The 23,507-nt window shown below is 44.2% G+C and overlaps 1 protein-coding gene across 15 annotated transcripts in view; it reads right to left on the bottom strand.

The window, feature by feature from the left end:
* Positions 1 to 23,507, bottom strand: part of KLC1 (kinesin light chain 1) — an 88,189-nt gene that overhangs the window by 44,162 nt on the left and 20,520 nt on the right. For all 15 annotated transcript variants that reach the window (XM_049898568.1, XM_049898569.1, XM_049898572.1 and 12 more), the window contains exons 2-5: positions 16,020 to 16,281; positions 13,569 to 13,799; positions 9,796 to 9,874; positions 9,076 to 9,301 (exon numbers count right to left, since the gene is read on the bottom strand). In XM_049898568.1, coding sequence (XP_049754525.1) covers positions 9,076 to 9,301; positions 9,796 to 9,874; positions 13,569 to 13,799; positions 16,020 to 16,280 — 797 coding nt within the window. In that variant the 5' untranslated portion in view covers position 16,281. The remainder of the gene's footprint in view (positions 1 to 9,075; positions 9,302 to 9,795; positions 9,875 to 13,568; positions 13,800 to 16,019; positions 16,282 to 23,507) is intronic.

Raw genomic sequence — 23,507 nt, 5'->3', positions numbered from 1 at the left:
TCAGTCTTCCTTATTCATTTTCCAGCTTTCACATGCATATGATGTGATTGAAAATACCATGGCTTGGATCAGGTGAACCTTGGTCTTCAGGGTGACATCTTTGATCTTCAACACTTTGAAGAGGTCCTTGGCAGCAGATTTGTCCAATGCAATGCGTCTTTTGATTTCTTGACAGCTGCTTTCATGGCTGATGATTGTGGATCCAAGTAAAATGAAATCCTTGACAACTTCAATCTTTTCTCCGTTTATCGTGATGTTTCTCATTGGTCCAGTTGTGAGGATTTTTGCTTTATGTTGAGGTGCAGTCCATACTGAAGGCTGTGGTCTTCGATCTTCATTAGTAAGTGCTTCAAGTCCTCTTCACTTCCAGCAAGCAAGGTTGTGTCATCTGCATAACGCAGGTTGTCTCCCTCCAATCCTGATGCCCTGTTCTTCTTCATTTAGTCCAGATTCCCGGATTATTTGTTCAGCATACAGATTAAATAGGTATGGTGAAAGAATACAACCCTGACGCACACCTTTCCTGACTTTAAACCATGCAGTATCCCCTTGTTCTGTCTGAACAACTGCCTCGATCTATGTACAGGTTCCTCAGGAGCGCAAGTAAGTGTTCTGAAATTCCCATTCTTCGCAATGTTATCCGTAGTTTATTATGATCCACACAGTCGAATGCCTTTCGTAGTCAATAAAACACAGGTAAACCTCCTTCTGGTATTCTCTGCTTTCAGCCAGGATCCACCTGACATCAGCAGTGATATCCCCGGTTCCACGTCATCGTCCGAAATCAACCTGAATTTCTGGCGGTTCCCTGTTGATATACTGCTGCAGCCATTTTTGAATGATCTTCAGCAAAATTGTGCTTGCCTATGATATTAATAATATTGTTCTATAATTTCCACATTTGGTTGGATCACCTTTCTTGGGAATAGTCATAAATATGGATCTCTTCCAGTCAGTTGGCCAGGAAGCTGTCTTCCATATTTCTTGGCATAGAGCAGTGAGCACCTCCAATGCTGCATCTGTTTGTTGAAACATCTCAATTGATATTCCATCAATTCCTGAAGCCTTGTTTTTCGACAATACCTTCAGAGCAGCTTGGACTTCTTCCTTCAATACCATCGGTTCCTGATCATATGCCACCTCTTGAAATGGTTGAATATCAACTAATTCTTTTTGGTATAATGACTCTGTGTATTCCTTCCATCTTCTTTTGATGCTTCCTGTGTCCTTTAATATTTTCCCCATAGAATCCTTCACTATTGCAACTCAAGGCTTGGATTTTTTCTACAGTTCTTCCCTTTTGGTTTTCCATCTCCAGCTCTTTGCACGTGTCATTATAATACTTTGTCTTCTCAAGAGGCCCTTTCAAATCTTTTCTTCAGTTCTTTTTCTTCATTGATTCTTCCTTTTGCTTTAGCTGCTCGACGCTCAAGAACAAGATTCAGAGCCTCCTCTGACATCCATCTTGGTCTTTTCTTTCTTTCCTGTTTTTTCAGTGACCTCTTGCTTTCTTCATGTATGATATCCTTGATGTCATTCCACAACTCATCTGGTCTTCGGTCACTAGTGTTCAATGCATCAAATCTATTCTTCAGATGGTCTCTAAATTCAGGTGGAATATACTCAAGGTCATATTTTGGTTTTCGTGGACTTGCTCTCATTTTCTTCAATTTCAGCTTGAACTTGCATATGAGCAATCGATGGTCTGTTCCACAGTCAGCCCCTGGCCTGTTTCTGACTGATGATATCGAGCTTTTTCCATTCTCTCTTTCCACAGACGTAGTCAATTTGATTTCTGTATGTTCCCTCTGGCAAGATCCATGTGTACAGTCACCGTTTATGTTGGTGAAAGAAGGAATTTGCAATGAAGAAGTCGTTGGTCTTGCAAAATTCTATCATTTGATCTCCGGCATTGTTTCCATCATCAAGGCCGTATTTTCCAGCTACTGATCCTTCTTCGTTTCCAACTTCCACATTCCAATCATCAATAATTATCAATGCATCTTGATTGCTTGTTTGATCAATTTCAGGCTGCAACAACCCAGAAAACCCAGTGCCATCGAGTCGATTCCGACTCATAGCGACCCTCAGATGATAAAAATCTTCTATTTCTTCATCTTTGGCCGTACTGGTTGGTGCGTGTATTTGAATAATAGTCGTATTAACTGGTATTCCTTGTAGCCGTATAGATATTATCCTATCACTGACAGCGCTGTACTTCAGGATAAATCTTGAAACGTTCTTTTTGACGATGAATGCAACACCATTCCTCTTCAAGCTGTCATTCCCAGCATAGTAGACCATATGACTGTCCGATTCAAAATGACCAATACCAGTCCATTTCAGTTTGCTAATGCCTAGAATATCGATGTTTATGTGTTCCATTTCATTTTTGATAATTTCCAATTTTCCTTTGTACATTTCAGATTCTGATTATTAATGGATGTTTGCAGCTGTTTCTTCTCATTTTGAGTCATGCCACATCAGCAAATGAAGGTCCGGAAAGCTTTACTCCATCCACGTCATTAACGTCGACTCTACTTTAAGGATCCAGCTCTTCCCCAGTCATCTTTTCAGTGCCTTCCGACCTGGGGGGCTCATCTTCCAGCACTGTATCAGACAATGTTCTGCTGCTATTCATAAGGTTTTCACTGGCTAATGCTTTTCAGAAGTAGTCTGCCAGGTCCTTCTTCCTAGTCTTAGTCTGGAAGCTCAGCTGAAACCTGTCCTCCATGGGTGACCCTGCTGGTATCTGAATACCGGTGGCATAGCTTCCAGCATCACAGCAACACACAAGCCCCCACACTACGACAAAGTGACAGACAGGTGGGGGTAAACAGAGGTAGAACAGCTAAATAGACCCATAACAAAAGAGACTGAAAAGGTAAACAAAAAACTCACACACACACACAAAAAAAGCTCTGGCCCAGATGGTTTTACTGCACAGTTCTACCAAACTTTCAGAGAAGAGTTAACGCCACTACTACTAAAGGTATCTCAGAGCACAGAAAAAGAAGGAATACTCCCAAACTCATTCTATGAAGCAAGCATATCCCCAATACCAAAACCAGCATTAATCCAAAAAACACAAAATAATAAATGTTGGAGAGGCTGCGGAGAGATTGGAACTCTCATACACTGCTGGTGGGAATGTAAAATGGTACAACCACTTTGGAAATCTATCTGGCGTTATCTTAAACAGTTAGAAATAGAACTACCATACAACCCAGAAATCCCACTCCTCGGAATATACCCTAGAGATACAAGAGCCTTCACACAAACAGATATATGCACACCCATGTTTATTGCAGCTCTGTTTACAATAGCAAAAAGTTGGAAGCAACCAAGGTGCCCATCAACAGATGAATGGTTAAATAAATTATGGTATATTCACACAATGGAATACTACGCATTGATAAAGAACAGTGACGCATCTGTGAAACATTTCATAGCATGGAGGAACCGGGAAGGCATTATGCTGAGCAAAATTAGTCAGAGGCAAAAGGACAAATATTGTGTAAGACCACTTTTATAAGATCTTGAGAAATAGTAAACCTGAGAAGAACACATACTTTTGTGGTTACGAGGCAGGGAGGGAGGGAGGGTGGGAGAGGGTTTTTTTTATTGATTAATCAGTAGATAAGAACTGCTTTAGGTGAAGGGAAAGACAACACACAATACATGGAAGGTCAGCTCAACTGGACTGGACCAAAAGCAAAGAAGTTTCTGGGATAAAATGAATGCTTCAAAGGTCAGCGGAGCAAGGGCGGGGGTCTGGGGAACATGGTTTTCGGGGACTTCTAAGTCAATTGGCAAAATAATTCTATTATGAAATCATTCTGCATCCCACTTTGAAATGTGGCGTCTGGGGTCTTAAATGCTAACAAGCGGCCATCTAAGATGCATCAATTGGTCTCAACCCACCTGGAGCAAAGGAAAATGAAGAACACCAAGGCCACACCACAACTAAGAGCCCAAGAGACAGAAAGGGCCACATGAACCAGAGACCTACATCATCCTGAGACAAGAAGAACTAGTTGGTGCCCGGCCACAATCAATGACTGCCCTGACAGGGAGCACAGCAGAGGACCCCTGAGGGATCAGGAGATCAGTGGGATGCAGACCCCAAATTCTCATAAAAAGACCAAACTTAATGGTCTGACTGAGACTAGAGGAATCCCGGTGGCCATGGACCCCAGACCTTCTGTTGGCACAGGACGGGAACCATCCCCGAAGACAACTCATCAGACATGAAAGGGACCGGTCAGCGGGTGGGAGAGAGACGCTAATGAAGAGTGAGCTAATTATATCAGGTGGACACTTGAGATTGTGTTGGCAACTCTTGTCTGGAGGGGGGATGGGAAGATAGAGAGAGAGGGAAGCCGGCAAAATTGTCACGAAAGGAGAGACTGAAAGGGCTGACTCAAGAGGGGGAGAGCAAGTGGGAGTATGGAGTAAGATGTATGTAAACTTACATGTGACAGACTGGATTTGTAAACGTTCACTTGAAGCTTAATAAAAGTTCGTTAATAAATAAATAAATAAATAAATAAAAATAAAATTACAGACTATATCTCCTCATGAACTTAGATGCAAAAATCCTCAAGAAAACTCTACCCAATAGAATTCAACAACATATCAAAAAAATAACTCACCATGACCAAGTGGGATTCATACCAGGTATGCAGGGATAGGAAACCCTGGTGGCGTAGTGGGTAAGTGCCATGGCTGCTAACCAAGAGGTCGGCAGTTCGAATCTGCCAGGCGCTCCTTGGAAACTCTATGAGGCAGCTGTACTCTGTCCTATAGGGTTGCTATGAGTCAGAATTGACTCAATGGCAGTAGGTTTGCTTTTTGTTTTGGATGCAGGGATGGTTCAACATTAGAAAAACAATTAATGTAATCCACCACATAAATAAAACAAAAGACAAGAATCACATGATTTTATCAATTGATGCAGAAAAGAGGCATTTAACAAGGTTCAACACCCATTCTTGAAAAAGACTCTCAGCAAAATAGGAATAGAAGGAAAATTCCTCAACGTAATAAAGGGCATTTATACAAAGCCAACAGCCAACATCACCCGAAATGGAGAGAGTCTGAAAGCATCCCTTTTGAGATCCGGAACGAGACAAGGATGTCCTTTATCACTGATCTTATTTAACATTATGCTGGAGGTCCTAGCCATAGCAATTAGGCTAGATAAAGAAATAAAAAGCATTCAGATCTGTAAGGAAGAAGTCAAAGTATCTCTATTTGCAGATGACATGATCTTATACACAGAAAACCCTAAAGAATTCTCAAGAAAACTACTGAAACTAATAGAAGAGTTCAGCAGAGTATCAGGATACAATATAAATATCAAAAATCAACTGGATTCCTCTACACCAGCAAAAAGAACATCAAAGAGGAAATCACCAAATCAATGCCATTTACAGTAGCCCCCAAGAAGATAAAATACTTACGAATAAATCTTACCAGAGACGTAAAATGCCTATACAAAGAAAACTACAATACACTTCTGCAAGAAACCAAAAGAGACTTACATAAGTGGAAGAACATACCTTGCTCATGGATAGGAACACTTGATTAAAAACGTCTATTCTGCCAAAAGCCATCGATAGATACAATGCAGTTCCAATCTAAATTCCAACGACATTTTTTAATGAGATGGAGAAACAAATCACCAACTTCACATGGAAAGGAAAGAGGTCCCGGATAAGCAAAGCATTACTGAAAAAGAGGAACAAAGTGGGAGGCCTCACTCTACTTGATTTTAGAACCTATTATACCACCAAAGTAGTCAAAACAGCCTGGTACTGGTACAACAACAGATACATAGACCAATGGAACAGAAGTGAGAATCCAGACATAAATCCATCCACATATGAGCAGCTGATATTTGACAAAGGCCCCAAAACAGTTAAACGGGGAAAAGACAGTCTCTTTAACAAATGGTGCTGGCATAACTGGATATCCACCTGCAAAAAAATGAAACAAGACCCATACCTCACACTATGCACAAAAATGAGGTCAAACTGGATCAAAGACCTAAATATAAAATCTAAAATAATAAAGATCACGGAGGAAAAAATAGGGACAACGCTAGAAGCCCTAATATATGTCATGAACAGTATACAAAACACTACTAACAATGCAGAAGAGAAACTAGATAACTGGGAGCTCCTAAAAATCAAACACCTATGCTCATCCAAAGACTTCACCAAAAGAGTAAAAAGACTACCTACAGACTGGGAAAAAGACTTTGGCTGTGACATTTCCCATCAGCTTCTGATCTCTAAAAGCTACACGATACTGCAAAAACTCAACTACAAAAAGACAAATAACCCAATTAAAAAATGGGCAAAAGATATGAATAGACACTTCACTAAAGAAGACATTCAGGTACCTATCAGATACACGAGGAAATGCTAACGATCATTAGCCATTAGAGAAATGCAAATCAAAACTACAATGAGATTCCATCTCACCTGAACAAGGCTGGCACTAATCCAAAAAACACAAAATAATAAATGTTGGAGAGGCTATGGAGATAATGGAACACTTCTACACTGCTGGTGGGAATGTCAAATGGTACAACCACTTTGGAAATCGATTTGGCGCTACCTTAAAAAGCTAGAAATAGAACTACCATCCAATCCAGCAATCCCACTCCTCGGAATGTACCCTAGAGAAACAAGAGCCTTTACACGAACAAATATATGCACACCCATGTTTACTGCAGCTCTGTTTACAACAGCAAAAAGATGAAAGCAACCAAGGTGCCCATCAACAGATGAATGGATAAATAAATTATGGTATATTCACACAATGGAATACTAAGCATCGATAAAGAACAGTGAGGAATCTGTGAAACATTTCCAACATGGAGGAACCTGGAAGGCATTATGCTGAGTGAAATCAGTCAGCTGCAAAAGGACAAATATCGTATAAGACCGCTATTATAAGATCTTGAGAAACAGTTTAAACTGAGAAGAACACATCCTTTTGTGGTTATGAGATGGGGGAGGGAGGGAGGGCGGGAGAAGGGTATTTGCTAATTAGATAGTAGATAAGAACTACTTTAGGTGAAGGGAAGCGAAGAACACTCAATACAGGGAGGTCAGCACAACTAGACTAAACCAAAAGCAAAGAAGTTTCCTGAATATACTGAATGCTTTGAAGGCCAGCATAGCAGGGGCAGGGGTTTGGGTACCACGGTTTCAGGGGACATCTAGGCCAACTGGCATCAAAAAATCTATTAAGAAAACATTCTGCATCCCACTTTGAAGAGTGGTGTCTGGGGTCTTAAACGCTAGCAAACGGTCATCTAAGATACATCAATGAGTCTCAACCTACCTGGATCAAAGGAGAATGAAGAACACCAAAGACACAAGGTTAATTACGAGCCCAAGAGACAGAAAGGGCCACATAAACCAGAGACTACATCAGCCTGAGACGAGAAGAACTAGACGGTGCCTGGCTATGACCGATGACTGCTCTGACAGGGAACACAACAAAGAACCCCTGACGGTGCAGGAGAGCAGTGGGATGCAGACCTCGAATTGTCGTAAAAAGTCCAGACTTAATGGTCTGACTGAGACTAAAAGGACCCTGGAGGTCAGGGTCCCCAGACCTTCTGTTAGCCCAAGACAGGAACCATTCCCAGAGTCAACTCTTCAGACAGGCATTAGACTGGACTATGGGATAGAAAATGATGCTGGTAAAGAGTGAGCTTCCTGGATCAAGTAGACACATCAGGCTATGCTGGCATCTCCTGTCTGGAGGGGAGATGGGAGGGCGGACAGGATCAGAAGCTGGCCGAATGGACACGAAATGAGAGGGTGGAGGGAAGGAGTGTGCTGTCTCATTAAGAGCAGAGCAATTAGGAGCATATAGCAAGGTGTGTATAAATTTTTGTATGAGAGACTGACTTGATTTGTAAACTTTCACTTAAAGCACAATAAAAAAATTAAAAAAAAAAAACTCATTTGTTGAATTGGAAGAGCCAAGCCAATGAAGAAAAATAAAGCAGTTAACTGAAACCCATGAAAGTGGAGCAGCCTCAGGCAAACAAATTCTGCTGGCTCCTGTCCAGGTCCCCTCCTCCCAGGGCCTATTCACCCTGACCCACTCTGTGCGGGTTAGCGCAGCAACATGCTGGCCAAAGGACCGACAGGGGGTGCCCTCCTCCAATGGATCACCTCCCAGTGCACAAGGGGCACAGGCAGTCCACTCCATTCGGCAGGTTTGTCAGGAGCTTCTAAGTGTAGGGCAACACGCTAGCATAACAGGATGTGTAGATTACTCCAGGCAGTGAAGCCCGCCTGGTCCTCACCTTTGAGGAATAGATATTCCGAAAGGAGAGATAACAGAACCCAAACAACCCACAGTCAAGCATAATGAGGAAGAAGGAAAAGGTGTGGAATCACTATAGGGCAAAGGACATGGGGAACCTGGGTTCAAACAGGACAGCAAGCTAACAGAGCCCTTGACGGGCAGGGAGGACACTGAGAGGCATGAGCAGGGGACACTAGAGGCGGGAGAAACCTGAGGTGGAGACTTGTGGGAGAATCACAATCATTTAGTCCAGCCAGAGTGAAGGCTGCAACACGGGCTTCTTCTAGAAAGGCTGAGTGGTCACAGCCAGGGTGTGTTCCCACTGGGCGATGTCCTTGCCGTAGAAACCAACCAAACCCATTGTTGCTGAATCAATTCCGACTCACACTGACCCTATAGGACACAGTAGAACTGTCCATAAGATTTCCAAGGAGTGGCTGGTGGATTCAAACTGCCAACCTTTTGGTTAGCAGCCAAGCTCTTAACCACTGACCCACCAGGGCTCCTTCCCAAAGAGCTTACTAAATATTTTAAATTTAACCCCTGGATGTTTGAAGAGAAGTGGATAAGGCTAGAAAAGGGGTTTATACAAGCTTCTGAAATGTATTTCAAGGGGCAAGTTCACGAAAGGTAAATGTATGGCTAGAAAAGGAGTTTATACAGGCTTCTAAAATGTATTTCAAGGGGCAAGTTCATGAAAGGTAAACTAAGGGGATGAAAATGAAGACACACTACCTGTACACCAGAGCCAGGATGTTCAGCATCGTGGCCACGTCCGGGTGGTCGTGGCCGGAGGTCTTCTCCAGGTCCTCCAGGGCCTGCTTGCAGAGGGGCACGGCGACTTCGTAGCGGCCCTGCGATGCGTACTGGATGACGAGGTTATGCAGGGTGCGCAGCCGTGCCGGGATCTCGTAGCCACCCTGCTGGGCAGCAGCCGCCGCACTGCTGTGCTGCTGCTGGACTGCAAGAGACAAGTTTACGTCGAGTGCGTTTTTAAGGAAAATTACGCAGGAGAAGCACATCATCCGACACTGTCCTCTCTAGCTTTTGTTCAAGTCCACACTTGCTCCCTATGCTCTTTTCCCAGGACTCCTTAAGCAAGCTGGATAATACAGTAACTTGTCAGGGGAGAGGGCAATAAGATTTCTCTCAGTACCAAGAAAACTAACCAAAAAAGTTATGTTGACCTTGTTCACTCTGCCAGAACAGCACAAATCACGTCCAAGCTGTCCCGGCACAGCCGTTTCCTAGGGTCTGGCCTAACAGTCGACATCCCCAAAAGCAAAAACTGCTGCCTATTCTTTTGGGAAAGAGACAAGGTGTAAATAAACTCAGTGCATCTGTAAGACAAAAGGCCATGGACGTGTGCTCCCATTAAGGCTGACTGTTACACCCCAAGGGGAGAGGTCCTTCTGTCTGACACAACGACACCAAAGGCCGCCATGCATCACTCACTGCCTTGGCCGGGGTCATCCTCGTCATTCGGGAAAAGGTCATCCAGAGGCTCCTTCGTGGAATCAGTGTCTCTGTCCTCCTATAAGACAGACAGACCCAGGGCAACCCATGAAGTCTAACAAGTACGGTAACTCCTCTGCTAAAGATGCTTAGTATAAAATTCATTCTAATTGAAGATTTTAGGAAAAAAGTCAGTTTTTAGGATAAAATATAGGCTCATCCACATCTGGCTTATCCATCAGCCAGAACTCAGGAGGCGTGACACAAGACACGGAGCGTCATCCACTTTATGCCTCAGGTTACTCGCCTCTAGGCTGAGGGGGTTCAAGGACAGCAGTGAAACTCCCCCCTGAGATAAAATCTGAACTGGAAACCAAATACCTAACAGCAGGTTAAAATGGCGCTTTTATGATCGCTGTAGCAACAGAGGGGCTACACGCCCCTCCTCTGCCCGCACCCCCTTCACCCTGCCTACCAACCACACGGCACCTGTACAGATTGAACTGTGCTCCCCAAAAAGACACGCTGGAGCCCTAACCCCTGCTCTGGTGAATGTGAACTTATTTGAGAAATGTTTCCTATGCAGATGCTACCTGTTAGAGCAATCACAGGGAAGTAGGACAGTCCTAACGGCAATCCCTTCTGAGTGGTGTCTTACAAAAGAGGACAGGGAGAAAGAGGCATGCAGGGAAGACAGCATGTGAGAATTCTCTTACAAGCTGAGGAGCGCCAGGGCTACCAGGAGCTGAGAGAGATAAGGAAACCTCTTCCCCAAAAGCTCCGACAGGGAGAGCATGGCCCTGCTGACACCCTGAATCCGGGCTCCAGCCTCCAGGCAATAAATTTCTGTTCTAGAGCCACGCACGTTGTAGTAACTTGTTACTACAGCCCTAGGCCACTGAGACAACCCCTGAGAGCAGCTCCCACCTTCTAGCCTCAAGTCTCTGACTCCCATCTCCCCCCAGACTGCTGATTAGGCAAAAATACTAACCACGCATTAGAGAAATCAAGCAGCCTAACCAGGTAAAAATGGGGCAGATGAACGGGTTTGCCTCTGGAGGGGATGACCAAGGAGGACACAATCCCGCTTTTAGGATACTCTGGGCTGGATGCACAGTGTGAAATACTCATAAACAAACACTGTTACTGGGGGCCGTCAAGTTGATTCTGACTCATGGCAATCTCCTGTGACAGAGTCGAACTGCCCACAAGGTTTTCCTGGCTGAAATCTTTACGGCAGCAGAGAGCCAGGTCCTTCTGCCACAGAGCCGCTGGGGGGGTTTGGACCACCAACTTTTCTTTTGATCAGCAGCTGGGCGCTTAACCATTGCACCACCAGGGACAAAAACCCAAATTGAGAAATGATCTATAAACAACCGCCTGTACTCTTCAAAAGCGCAGACATCATGAGAAACAAAGGCCTGCTCCAGATCAGAGACGACTAAGAGACACGACAGCTGCACGCTGTCTGCGTCCTGAGCCTGGTCCTGAGAGAAGGAAGAAAGTGCTAGAAGAACACTGCTGAGGAGACGGAACACATACAGGCTGCACAGCAGAGGAAGTGTCCTCTGGACAGTCATTTCCTGAACATGACGCCGCTGCTGGGATTCTGTAGGATATCGCCCTCAGCCTCGGGAAAGGCAGGCTGAAAGAAACATGAGAAGCTGCAGGAGCCTGGGACAGGGGTGCCGCCCACCCCAACACGGCTCAAGAAAAACACTCATACTCTCAAAGCAGGGAGAGTCAGCTCATTGCATCTTTTCTACAAGTCTAACATCTTTCAAAATAAAAACTTAGAAGGTCTCTGCCCTATGTGGGCAGCTCCTGTCTGGAAGCGAGATGAGCAGGCAGAGGGGGACAGGAGCTGGCTGAATGGACACAGGAAATACAGGGTGGAGAGGAGGAGTACACTGTCCCATTAGAGGGAGAGCAACTAGGAGTACATAGCAAGGTGTATATAGGTTTTTGTAGGAGAGACTGACTTGATTCATAAACTTTCAATTAAAGCACAATAAAATAAATATACAAAAGGTCCCTGCCTAGAATTCAGTTTTCCCTTCACATATATTGTCATGTGGCCCAGGTAAACCACTGGCTGGCACCAACATTTCCCATATTCTCAATCCCAAAGCAACCTCTAGCAGTGTGTCTTTTGAACCAAAGCATTTAACTGTCCCTGACCCAGAGGAGATGTAAACGTGACAGAGTACGTGCAGGCTCGATGGTGCCGAGCACAAGTAACCCGACAGCCTCAGGTTGAGGGAGGCAGACAGTGAGCGGACAGGCACGCCGGCTGTGTGTGCGCACGAGGGAGGCCGACGGCGAGCTCATGGCCATTCTAGCTATGTGTGTGCGCACGAGGAGGCAGACGGCAAGGTCATGGGCTTGCCAGCTGTGTGTGTGCACACGAGGAGGCAGACAGCGAGCTCACGGGCATGTTGGCTGTGTGTGCGCTCACGGGGGAGGCAGGTGGCGAGCTCTCAGGCATGCTGGCTATGTGTGTGCACACGCCTGGCATGATGCAGGCATTAAGACACTGTTAGCTCTAAATGCAAGGATGGGATCCTGGACTGGATCCTGGAACAGAAAAAGGACACCAGTGGAAGGACTGGTAGGATCTGAATAAAGTCTATAGTTTTTAGTTACTAGTAATGCACCAACAGATGCCCTAATGGTACAGTGGTTAAGAGCTCAGGCTGCTAACTGAGAGGTCAGCAGTTAGAATCCACCAGCCCCTTGGAAACCCTATGGGGCAGTTCTACTCTATCCTATAGGGTCACTGTGAGCACTGACAGCAATGAGTTTAGTTTATTTTGTTCTTTTTGGAAAGTACCAACGTAGATTTCTTACTCATATAAGATGTTAACACTGAAAAAAATTGGATGAAGGGCACGCAAGAGTTCTCCTTAGTCTCTTCGCAACTTTTCTGTGAATCTAAAATTATTCCAAAATAAAGTTTATGTTAAAAAGAAGTTAACTGAATCAGAAATAAATAGTAGATGAAAAACAGCCAAGAATGGGACTAACACGTAAAGAGAGCTGATAGAAAAAGAAAAAAATAAAATCCCCGGGAGCGCAGCACTGCAGGAACAGAAAGGTAAGCTAGCAGAGGAGCCGAGAAGGACCAGGAGAAAGGCAGCAGCAGAACCGGGAGAAAGTCAAGACTGAGAGCCCCAAAAGCCGCAGAGGTCAGCGCGGAGCTTGAGTTGCAGGCAGCTGGGGCTAGCAATGCAGAAGGAAAGGAGCTGAGCAGGGTGACGGGGTGGAACCAGACTGCCGCGGGCTCGGCAAGGCAGGGTCTCACTGAGGAAACAGGAGGCGACTTGTTTCTGTGTTGTGCCTTAAGAGTTACAAGGATTTTCACATTTTCTGACCGTTATTCTCAAAGCCGGAGGCCTAGTGCGAAGTGGTTAAGAATTTGGCAGCTAACCAAAAGGCTGGCAGTTTGAATCTACCAGCTGCTCCTTGGAAACCCTATGGGGCAATTCTACTCTGTCCTATAGGGTTGCTGTAAGTCAGAATCAACTTGACGACAAGGGGTTTGGGTTTTTTGGGTTATTCCAAAAGCCACAAAGGAAAAGATTAAGGCAAAGAGAACTTACGGGACCTGCCCAGGGACACAGTGTAAGGGACTCAAGTCCAAGACCCACCATCCTTGGTCTTGCTAAACACAGCACCAGAGGGGACAAGAACAGATCCACAGCTTTACCAAAATAACCTACTGAACACAACATAGTAAGCGTCAATGCCTAACTCATGACAGAACCACTTACAGATGGAGAGATGTCATCGTCGTATTTTTTTAACTGATTCATGAATTCCAGGTGTTTCTTCTCCTCCTCCAGCTGGGCCACGGACTGTTCACTCTTCTGTAATTTCTGCTGGGTGTTGGCCAGCTCGTCCCGCAGCCACTGATTCTCCTGGCACAGACGGCGGACCTGGGCACGCAGCTTCTGCTTCTCCGACTCCACAGCATTCAGGTGATTGGACAGAGCCATCATCACCTGCACGACAGACACGCGTCAACTCTGTCCTCCAGCACCCAACAAACAGCACCTCCCATCCACTCAAGCCGTCTTTGGTTTTAACTCTAAGTCGACACGAGCAGGTATTTTCTCCAATGTACACAGAGCTCAATTTGCCATTTAGTTCTATTTCTACCCTTCCGCCACAGGCTACATACGGGGCATGACAAAGAATACCATATAGACTCAGAACACCCACAAGAATTCTACAGTCAGTTCTTCTTACCTGAGAGCATCTTGGTTGGAGTGGCAGTGCACACACAGCTACTCTTCTGAGGGGGGCTATGTATTTTTACTTTCTACCTAGAGGCTCCCAACATAATTCTTGGAAACGATAAGGGAGAACACCTTGTGTGTGTGAGAGACATGCGGACATAGACCCCGTGTGCGTGCGCAGAGGGGGTGGTGGAGTGGAGAAGAGTGGGCATACACACCTCCAGTGTTGCAAGGTAAGGGAAGGGAGCTCTGAGCTCCAGCTAAGAGTAGGATCATATTCACTAGCTCGTGTCTACGCCATAAACCCAGGGTTAGCTGTGCTCTGCCTGCAAGCTCATTAGTTTCAGGAATAGACCTGCCTAAGGCCATAAGCAAGTTCCTAGGAGTACAAGAGCAGAAATGCTGGGGGAAAAGCTGGATGGCTTCAATCTCTCCTCACCTTAGATCATGTTCCCTCTTTATTATTGTCCCAGTTTTAAAACCTGAAACTCCACAAAGTGGGGTTTTTGCTTCTTTCTTTCTTAGTCCTACTATCTGCCAAACTCAGAAGGAAGTTCATGTTCCTTTTCAACATGAGAAACAGTAGATTCAAGTAACCAGGCCAAGTTCAAGTCTTACCTCAGACCTTAGATCCACAGTAACCATACCAGGTTCAAGTCCTACATCAGCACCTTACATCCACACCAACCAGACCAAGTTCAAGTCCTATATCAGCACCTTACATCCACAGTACCCAGACCAAGTTCAAGTCCTACATCAGCACCTTAAATCCACACCAACCAGACCAAGTTCAAGTCCTATATCAGCACCTTAGATTCACAGTGCCCAGACCAAGTTCAAGTCCTACATCACCACCTTAGATTCACAGTGCCCAGACCAAGTTCAAGTCCTACATCGGCACCTTAGATCCACAGTAACCAGACCCAGTTCAAGTCCTACATCAGCACCTTAGATTCAGGGTACCCAGACCAAGTTCAAGTCCTACATCAGCACCTCAGATCCACACCAACCAGACCAAGTCCTACATTAGCATGGGCAACACAGTTTGGATGAAGAGCTCTAAAGTTAGGGTGTGGAAGGCCACCTTGGTAAAGAATCATTTCGTTTATGAAAGCAGAAATCAGTAACCCAGAGAGAGCCCCCATTCTGTATCACTCAATCACTATAGCAGAACAAGACTAAGAAAGACGTTAAAATTTAGCGTGTTTAATTTTACCTAAGATATGCTGGCAGAGCCGGCAGCTTCCAAAAGTTATTAAGGGGGAAAAAAAAAAAATTAGATGTTCCCAGTTTTTTCATCTATGCTTCTAGCACGACAGGGAACCAATGAGACTCCCAGCTGCCAGCCAACACCCACTTTCCCCTTCGCCCTTAGAAGAACCTGGAACTCTAAGAGGGGAAGGCAGCATTCCCAGCCCCTCCGAGCTCGCTGTAGCCATGTCACCAAGCTCAGCCAATGAGATTTAGTTCAGTCTTGTGCACAACTTCCAGGAAGGAACCTCACATGGAGGCAGCACTCTTCCTGGTCCCTCCCCACCTGGAATTCACCTGTCTCAGGCTGCCTGCCAGAGTGTGGCGCAGCAGGGTGCAGGGAGCCTAATGACCCTGCTGCCACCACACCTTGTGGGACAGCCTACCTCAGTACTTGCTTTACGCCCATTTATGTTGCTTAAGCCACTGTTTCTATTTTTGATACATACAGCCAAATTAAATCCTAAACGGTACACAAGGTTTCCTGAACTTTGACTCTAAATGTCTTAAAGTTCAGATATGTACACATCTATAATCATTTATATAACATACACAACCCACATCTGAGTTGATCTCTGCTATTCTCCAAGTATCTTCCTGTACTTAAGTTACAATGCACCTTTCGAATCTTGCCTCCATTTTTCCAAATGGTCAAGCTGAGGTTCGTACCCAAGCCATTCTCCTCTACGCCTGTGCCTTTCCTGTCTACACCCATGCGGTTCCCATCTATACCTGCGCCTCGCTCAGACCAAGCTCCAGCATTTCCAGTGACTTCCGGATCATGTTGGATTTTTCTTCCACCAGGTTACTTTCATCATCTTTCTTCAAACACTTCAGCGTCTCAAGTAAACTTTGTAAAATGGAATTATGCTCATTCTTCAGAGCCTCCAGCCCCTGAATTACTTGCTTTGTCTTAGAAATAATTTCATCCTGCGTCAGCTTCTCCAGCTTGTCTTCCTTTATGTACACCATTGTGGACATGTTGTCATACATTCTATAATGGAAAAAGGAAGAAAAATTACACATCCTATCACAGGTTTAATCTCTGTTAAATCTTTAATAAAGTCTCCCTGTGTGAATATTTTTAAGCGAACATTTTTAGAGGTGGATAATAAATAAATGTTTGTCATTTATTACCTTGAAATACTATCTTTTACATAGTTCCTATGTTTCCAGACCAATTTAATTACTTTTCTGGCTTACGTCTGGATTCTTTTTGATGGGTGAGATGACGGCAATGGAAACTAATGCCAAGTAGTAAAACATCCAATGGCATTTCCAAAAAACTGCCTCAGTGAACAAAAATTTCTCTGAATGTTTGCATGCTCTTTTCTTTTTCCTTAAAGAAATACAGACCATAGTCTCGGGGAACATCTAGCTCAACTGGCATAACATAGTTTATAAAGAAAATGTTCCACATTCTCCTTTGGTGAGTAGCGTCTGGGGACTTAAAAGCTTGTGAGTGGCCATCTAAGATACTGCACTGGTCTCACCCCGGCTGGAGCAAGGGAGAACGAAGGAAACCAAACACACAAAGGAAAGAGTCCAAAGGACTAATGGACCACAAGTACCACGGCCTCCATCAGGCTGAGTCCAGCACAACTAGATGGTGCCCGGCTACCAGCACCCACTGCTCTGACAGGGATCACAATAGTGGACCCCACACAAAGCCAGAAAGAAATATGTAGAATAAAACTCAACTCAAAAAAAAAAAAAAAAAAAGACCAGACTTACTGGCCTAATAGAGACTGGAGAAATCCTGAGAGTATGGCCCCCGGACATCCTTACAGTTAAGTAATGAAGTCATTCCCAGGGCTCACCCTTCAGCCAAAGATTAAGGCCCAAAAAACTAAACCAAGACTAAACAGGCACACCAGCCAGGGGCAAGGACCAAAAGGCAGGAGAGAACAGAAAAGCTAGTAACAGGGAACCCAAGGTCAAGAAGGGGAAGGTGTCGGCACGTCACGGGGTTGGCAACCAGTATCGCAAAACAATACGCACACTGTTTCATGAGAAACTAACTAGTTTGCTCTACAAACCTTTATCTAAAGTACAATCAAAAAAAAATTTTTTTTTTTTTAAGAAATGCAGAAGGGACATGAAACTCTTGGTAACCTATTTAACCAGAAGCAGTCTTGAAAAGTGGCCATACAGCCTCAAGAATGAAGGAAAAAACAACAGAACAAGGGAGCAACAGGAGCAGCAGCAGAACTAGACCAGGCCAGTGTGAGGCACGCTAGGACCGTGACGGGACCAGGGCTGAGCCAGACTGTAAAGACCAAAGAAGGTTCCTACCATATGACCCGGAAATTCCACCCCTAGGCACACACACAAAAAAAGAGGGTAAGGGATACAAACAAATCCATGTACACCAATGCTGATTGTGGCATTATTCACAACAGCCAAAAGGCAGAAGCACCCAAACGTCCATCGACAGATAAACAAAATGTGGTACCTGTATACAACTGGGCATTAATTACTCAGCCATAAAGGGAAATGAAGTCCGATACATGCTACAACACGGATGAACCTTCGAAACATGTACTGAAGTCAGGCAGTCACAAAAGGACAAACACCATATGATTCTACCTTCACATATATCTAGAATCTGGCAAATGTATAGAAACCACAGTTTATTAATGGTTCCCAGGGGTGGGAAGGGGGCAGGGGGCGTCACTGTCTAGGGGGCACAGAAATTGAAACAGATACTGGTGATGATTGTGTACCACGATGTTGCAGTTAGGGGCTGTCGAGTCGGTTCCGACTCACAGCAACGCTATGTACAACAGAATAAAACACTACCCGGTCCTGCACCATTCTCACAATTACTGTTACACTTGAGCCCACTGTTGAACCCACTGTGCCAATCAACCCATCTTATCGAGGATCTTCTATTTTTTCACCGACCCTCTATTTTACCAAGCATGATGTCGTTCTCCAGAGGCTGGTCCCTCCTGACAACATGCTCAAAGTACATGAGACAACATCTCACCATCCTTGCTTCCAAGGAACACTACAGCTGTACTTCTCCCAAGACAGATTTGTTTCTTCTTCTGGCAGTCCACGGTATATTCAATATTCTTCACCAACACCACAATTCAAAGGCGTCAGCTCTTCTTTGGTCTTCTTTATTAACTGTCCAGTTTTCACACGCGTATGAGGCAAGTGAAAACACCACAGGATTGGGTCAGCTGCACCTTAGTCCTCAAAGCGGTATCTTTGCTTTTTAACACTTTTAAAGAGGTCTTTTGCAGCAGATTTGTCCAATGCAGTGCATCGTTCAATTTCTTCACTGCTGCTTCCATGGGTGTTGATTGTGGATCCAAGTAAAGTGAAACCCTTGACAAGTTTAATCTTTTCTCCATTTATCATATCGTTTATTGGTCCAGCTGTGAGAATTTTTGTTTTCTTTATGTTAAGGTGGAGCCCTGGTGGCACAGTGGTTAAGAGCTCAGGCTGCTAACCAAAGGTTCGGCAGTTCAAACCCACAAGCCATTCCTTGGAAACCTTATGGGGCAGTTCTATTCTGTTGGATAGGGTTGCTATGGATCAGAATCAACTCGATGGCAACGGGTTTTTTTTGGGGCGGGGGCAGGGGAGTTTCGTGTTAAGGAATAATCTATACTAAAGGCTGTAGTCTTTGTTTAAAGGTAAGTGCCTCAAGTCCTCCTCACTTTCGGCAAGCAAGGCTGTATCATTTCCATATTGCAGTTGTTACTGAGTCTTCCTCCAATCCTAATGCCATACTCTTCTTCACATAGTGCAGCTTCTTGGATCATTTGCTCAGCGTACAAGTTGAATAAGTATGACAAAAGGATATAATCCTCACGCACACCTTTCCTGACTTTAAACCACACAGTATTCCCTTGTTCTGTTCAAATGACTGCCTTGTGGTCTATGTACAGGTTCTGCTTAGCACAGTTAAGTGTTCAAGAATTCTCATTCTTCACAATGTTATCCATAATTTGTTATGATTCACAGTCAAATGCCTTTGCACAGTCAATAAAACACAGGTAAACATCTTTCTGGTATTCTCTGCCTTCACTCAAGATCCAATTGACATGAGCAATGATGTCTGGTTTCACGTCCTCTTCTGAATCTGGCTTGAATTTCTGGCAGTTCCCTGTCAATGCACTGTTGCAGCCTTTTCTGAATGATCTTCAGCAAACTCTTACTTGCCTGTGATGTTAATGATATTGTTCAGTAATTTCCACATTTAGTTGGGTCACCTTTCTTCGGAATGGGCACAAATATGGATCTCTTCCAGTCTGTTGACCAGGTAGCTGTCTTCTAAATTTCTTGACACAGATGAGTGAGCACTTCCAGGGCTGCATCCGTCTGTTGAAACATCTCAACTTGGTGTTCCGTCAAATCCCGGAGTCTTGTTTGTCACCAGCGTCTTCAGTGCAGCTCGGGCTTCTTCCTTCAGCACCGTCAGTTCTTGATCATATGCTACCTTCTGAAATGACAAATGTCAACCATTCTTTCTGGTACAGTGATTCTGTATACTTCCACCTTCTTTTAATGCTTCCTGCATCATTTAATATTTTCTCCGTAGAATCCTTCAAAGTTGCGACTCGAGGCTTAAATTTTCTCTTCAATTCTTTCAGCTTGAGAAATGCCACGGGGGTTCTTCCCTTTTGGTTTTCAATCTCCAGTTTTCACAAGTTTCATTATAATACTTTTTTTTTTTCTGTCTTCTAGAGCCACCCTTTGAAATCTTCTGTTCAGCTCTTTTCCTTCATGTCTTCCTTTTACTTTACATGATGTTCAGTAGCAAGTTTCAGAGTTTCTTCTGACATCCACCTTGGCCTTTTCTTTCTTTCCTGTCTTTTTAATGACCTCTTGCTTTCTTCATGAATGATGTCCTTGATGTCATTCCACAACTCATTTGGTCTTCAGTCACATTAGTGTTTAATGAGTCAAATCTATTCTTGACATGGTCTCTAAATTCAGGTGGGATATATTCAAGGTCTTACTCTGGCTCTCATGGACTTGTTCTAATTTTCTTCAACTTGAACTCGCATATGAGCAACTGATGGTCTGATCCACAGTCGGCCCCGGCCGTGTTCTAACTGATGATATTGAGCTTTTCCATCGTCCATTTCCACAGAGGTAGTCAATTTTTTTTTTTTTTTAGTCAATATGATTCCTGTGTATTTCAACTGGCAAGGTCCATGTATACAGTTGCCATTTATGTTGGTGAAAAAAGTATTTGCAAAATTCTTTGGTCTTGTAAAATTCTGTCATTCGATCTCCAGCATCATTTCTATCACCAAGGTCATATTTTCCAACTAATGTTCCTTCTTTTTCATTTCCAACTTTCACATTCCAATCACCAGTAATCATCAACGCATCTTGATTCCATGTTCCATCCATTTCAGACTGCAGAAGTTAGTAAAAAATCTTCGATTTCCTCATCTTTGGCATTAGTGGTTGGTGAGTAAATTTGAATAATAGTCATATTAGTTGGTCTTCCTTGTAGGCATATGAAATATTATCCTATCACCAACAGGGCTGTACTTCAAAATAGATCTTGAAATGCTCTTTTTGACGATGAATGCAATACCATCGTCTTCAATTTTTCATTCCCGGCATAGCAGACCATATGACTGTCCGATTCAAAATTGCCAGTATCAGTCCATTTCATCTCAGTAATGCCTAGGATGTCAATGTTTATGCATTCCATTTCATTTCAGACAGCTTCCAATTTTCCTAGATTCATACTTCATACATTTCACATTCCAATCATTAATGGATGTCTGCAGCTGTTTCCTCTCATTTTGGGTCATGCCACATCAGCAAATGAAGGTCCCAAGAGCTTGACTCCATCCACATCACTAAGGTCAACTCTAATTTGAGGAGGCAGCTCCACCCCAGTTGTATTTTGAATGCCTTCCAACCTGAGGGACTCATCTTCCGGCACTATATCAGATGATATTCTGCTGCTATTCGTAAGGATTCTGCTGGCTAATTTTTTGAGAAATAGACCGCCAGGTCCTTCTTCCTAGTCTCTCTTAGTTTAGACGCTCAGCTGAAACCTATCTACCAAGGGTGACCCTGCTGGTATTTGCAGTACTGGTGGCACAGCCTCCAGCATCACAGCAACACATAAGCCATGACAGTACAACAACCTGACAGACAACATGACGAAAATAATTAATGTTAATTAATTGTACGTATAAAAAATACTGAAATGGAAAATATTCTGTTATATATATATATATTTTTACCATAATTAAAAAAAAAAAAAGAAATACCAAGGAACAAGACTAAAACGAAATATACGGACCTTTATTTTTTAAAAAACTACAGAACTCACGAGAGATATAAAACATTTACCTAAACAAAAGAGCATATTATGTTATTGGATAGGAAAACAAAATATCACAATAATATCTATTATTCTCAGATTAAGTTGCAAATAAATTCAGACTATTTTTAAAAAGAGACAAAAAAAAAAAAGATATGAGGATGAGGACTAAAAATGCCAGTTGGGTTAGACTGGCGGAGAGGTCACCAGGGCGAAGTAATATGGGGGCCGGGATTGGCTTTAAACTATTACAGTCTTTTAGGACAAGAGGGACAGGGCAGAGGGCAGACATGCAGAAAACTAGATCAGCCAAATATTGATGACTGCTGAAACCAGGCGACTGTCTGTCCGACTACCCTCTCTAGTTTTGTACACGTTTAAAATTTTCCATAATTTTGTTTTTTCTTTAAGTCACGAACAGTAATCATTCAGAACGCCTGAAAGATGACAGAGAAGTCAGATTGCACGTCAGTTACTCCTTCACTGCACTTACCACCATCATCTTACCTGTTACGTCACTTGTTTTCATGTATTCTGTTTCCGTCCCTTTTAATTATGCTCCATTAAAAAAGGTAAGGACTTCATCTAGCATACCACCGAGTCCACAGACCTGGAACATTCGTGACCCAGGTACACAATTTGTGGAATGGATGGACTGAGAGATGGCTGGGCGACGATGGGAGAAGAGTCCAAGCAGTGGACACAGACCTTCACACTGCAGGGACTGGGGAGTAAAGGTAGAGTCAACGGGGGTCATGTTGTCCCAGTATCACTAATTTCACACTGGAGAATGATTTTTTACACACTATGAAGTCTAAGGAAACCCTGGTGCCATAGTGGTGAAGTGCTACAGCTGCTAAAAGGCTGGCAGTTCGAATCCACCAGGCGCTCCTTGGAAACTCTATGGGGCAGTTCTACTCTGTCCTATAGGGTCACTATGAGTCGGAATTCACTCGATGGCAAAGGGTGTTTTTCGGTACTATTTATGGAAACTAAATTCCTTTGAAACGTAGAAGTTGTCTGGAGGACTATTCAGAAGTCCACCTATCACTAACAGAGACCCCAGAAAACAGACGGACAGAGCCAACGCCCCAAGCCAAGAGCACGCATCGATTATTGTATTTCTTTTGCATCCGTTTAGTAGATGGGTCTGCAACCCCACTGCAAGCTCCACAGAACAGCGGCCTCACTGTCCTGTGCGCCACAACACCGCAGCCACACACCACAGATGCAAAGGAAGCATGTGCTGAATGAGCGAGTGAAACCACTCAGGACCGTCTTCCAGTGAGCAGGACTCAACTCCCCCAGACTGACGCGCTGGTCTGAACATCTCCTAACGTTCCCAGGAGGGCAGGGAGATGCCCCCTGGACTGGTGTCTCTAGAGAAAAGGAAGAAAATAAGAATGAAGGCTTCTTTCTCCATTCTTGGCAGCAAAATTATTGATACATTATTTCCAAGTGATGCAATGGAAATAAATTTTGTAGCTCTCTTATTTTTTCCCAATCTAAATGGTACAAACGTTGTACTAAAACTTACTCTGAGCCAGACCCTGGGCTTCACACACTGACTAGGACTTTGCTCACAGAGACATGCAGCCCAGCAGGGGAGGAGGACCTAAGCAAACAAGTGCTCAGAAAGCTAAGGACCCAATGACAGCACTGCAGGGTGGGAGACAGGGGAGGGGGACGCAGGGACCTTGGTCACCTGGCTGGAGAGGGAGGGCCAGCATACAGGAAATGCCACCAGGGCTAAGCCAGTTTTATCGAATGAACACATCTCCTCAAGATGGGGACAAAAAGGGCACTGCCAGCCAGGAGCCGCCGGAGCACACGGTCCGGGCAGCAGGGTGAAGGTGAGGGAGGCCAGCACGAGGCTAGGGTAGTGGCCAGGCCTCCTGATGGCAAGA

Source organism: Elephas maximus, chromosome 10 (genome assembly GCF_024166365.1).
Source record: "Elephas maximus indicus isolate mEleMax1 chromosome 10, mEleMax1 primary haplotype, whole genome shotgun sequence".
Taxonomy (NCBI): domain Eukaryota; kingdom Metazoa; phylum Chordata; class Mammalia; order Proboscidea; family Elephantidae; genus Elephas; species Elephas maximus.
Note: the sequence above shows the minus strand (reverse complement) of the source record. Positions and strands in the feature narration are given on the sequence as shown.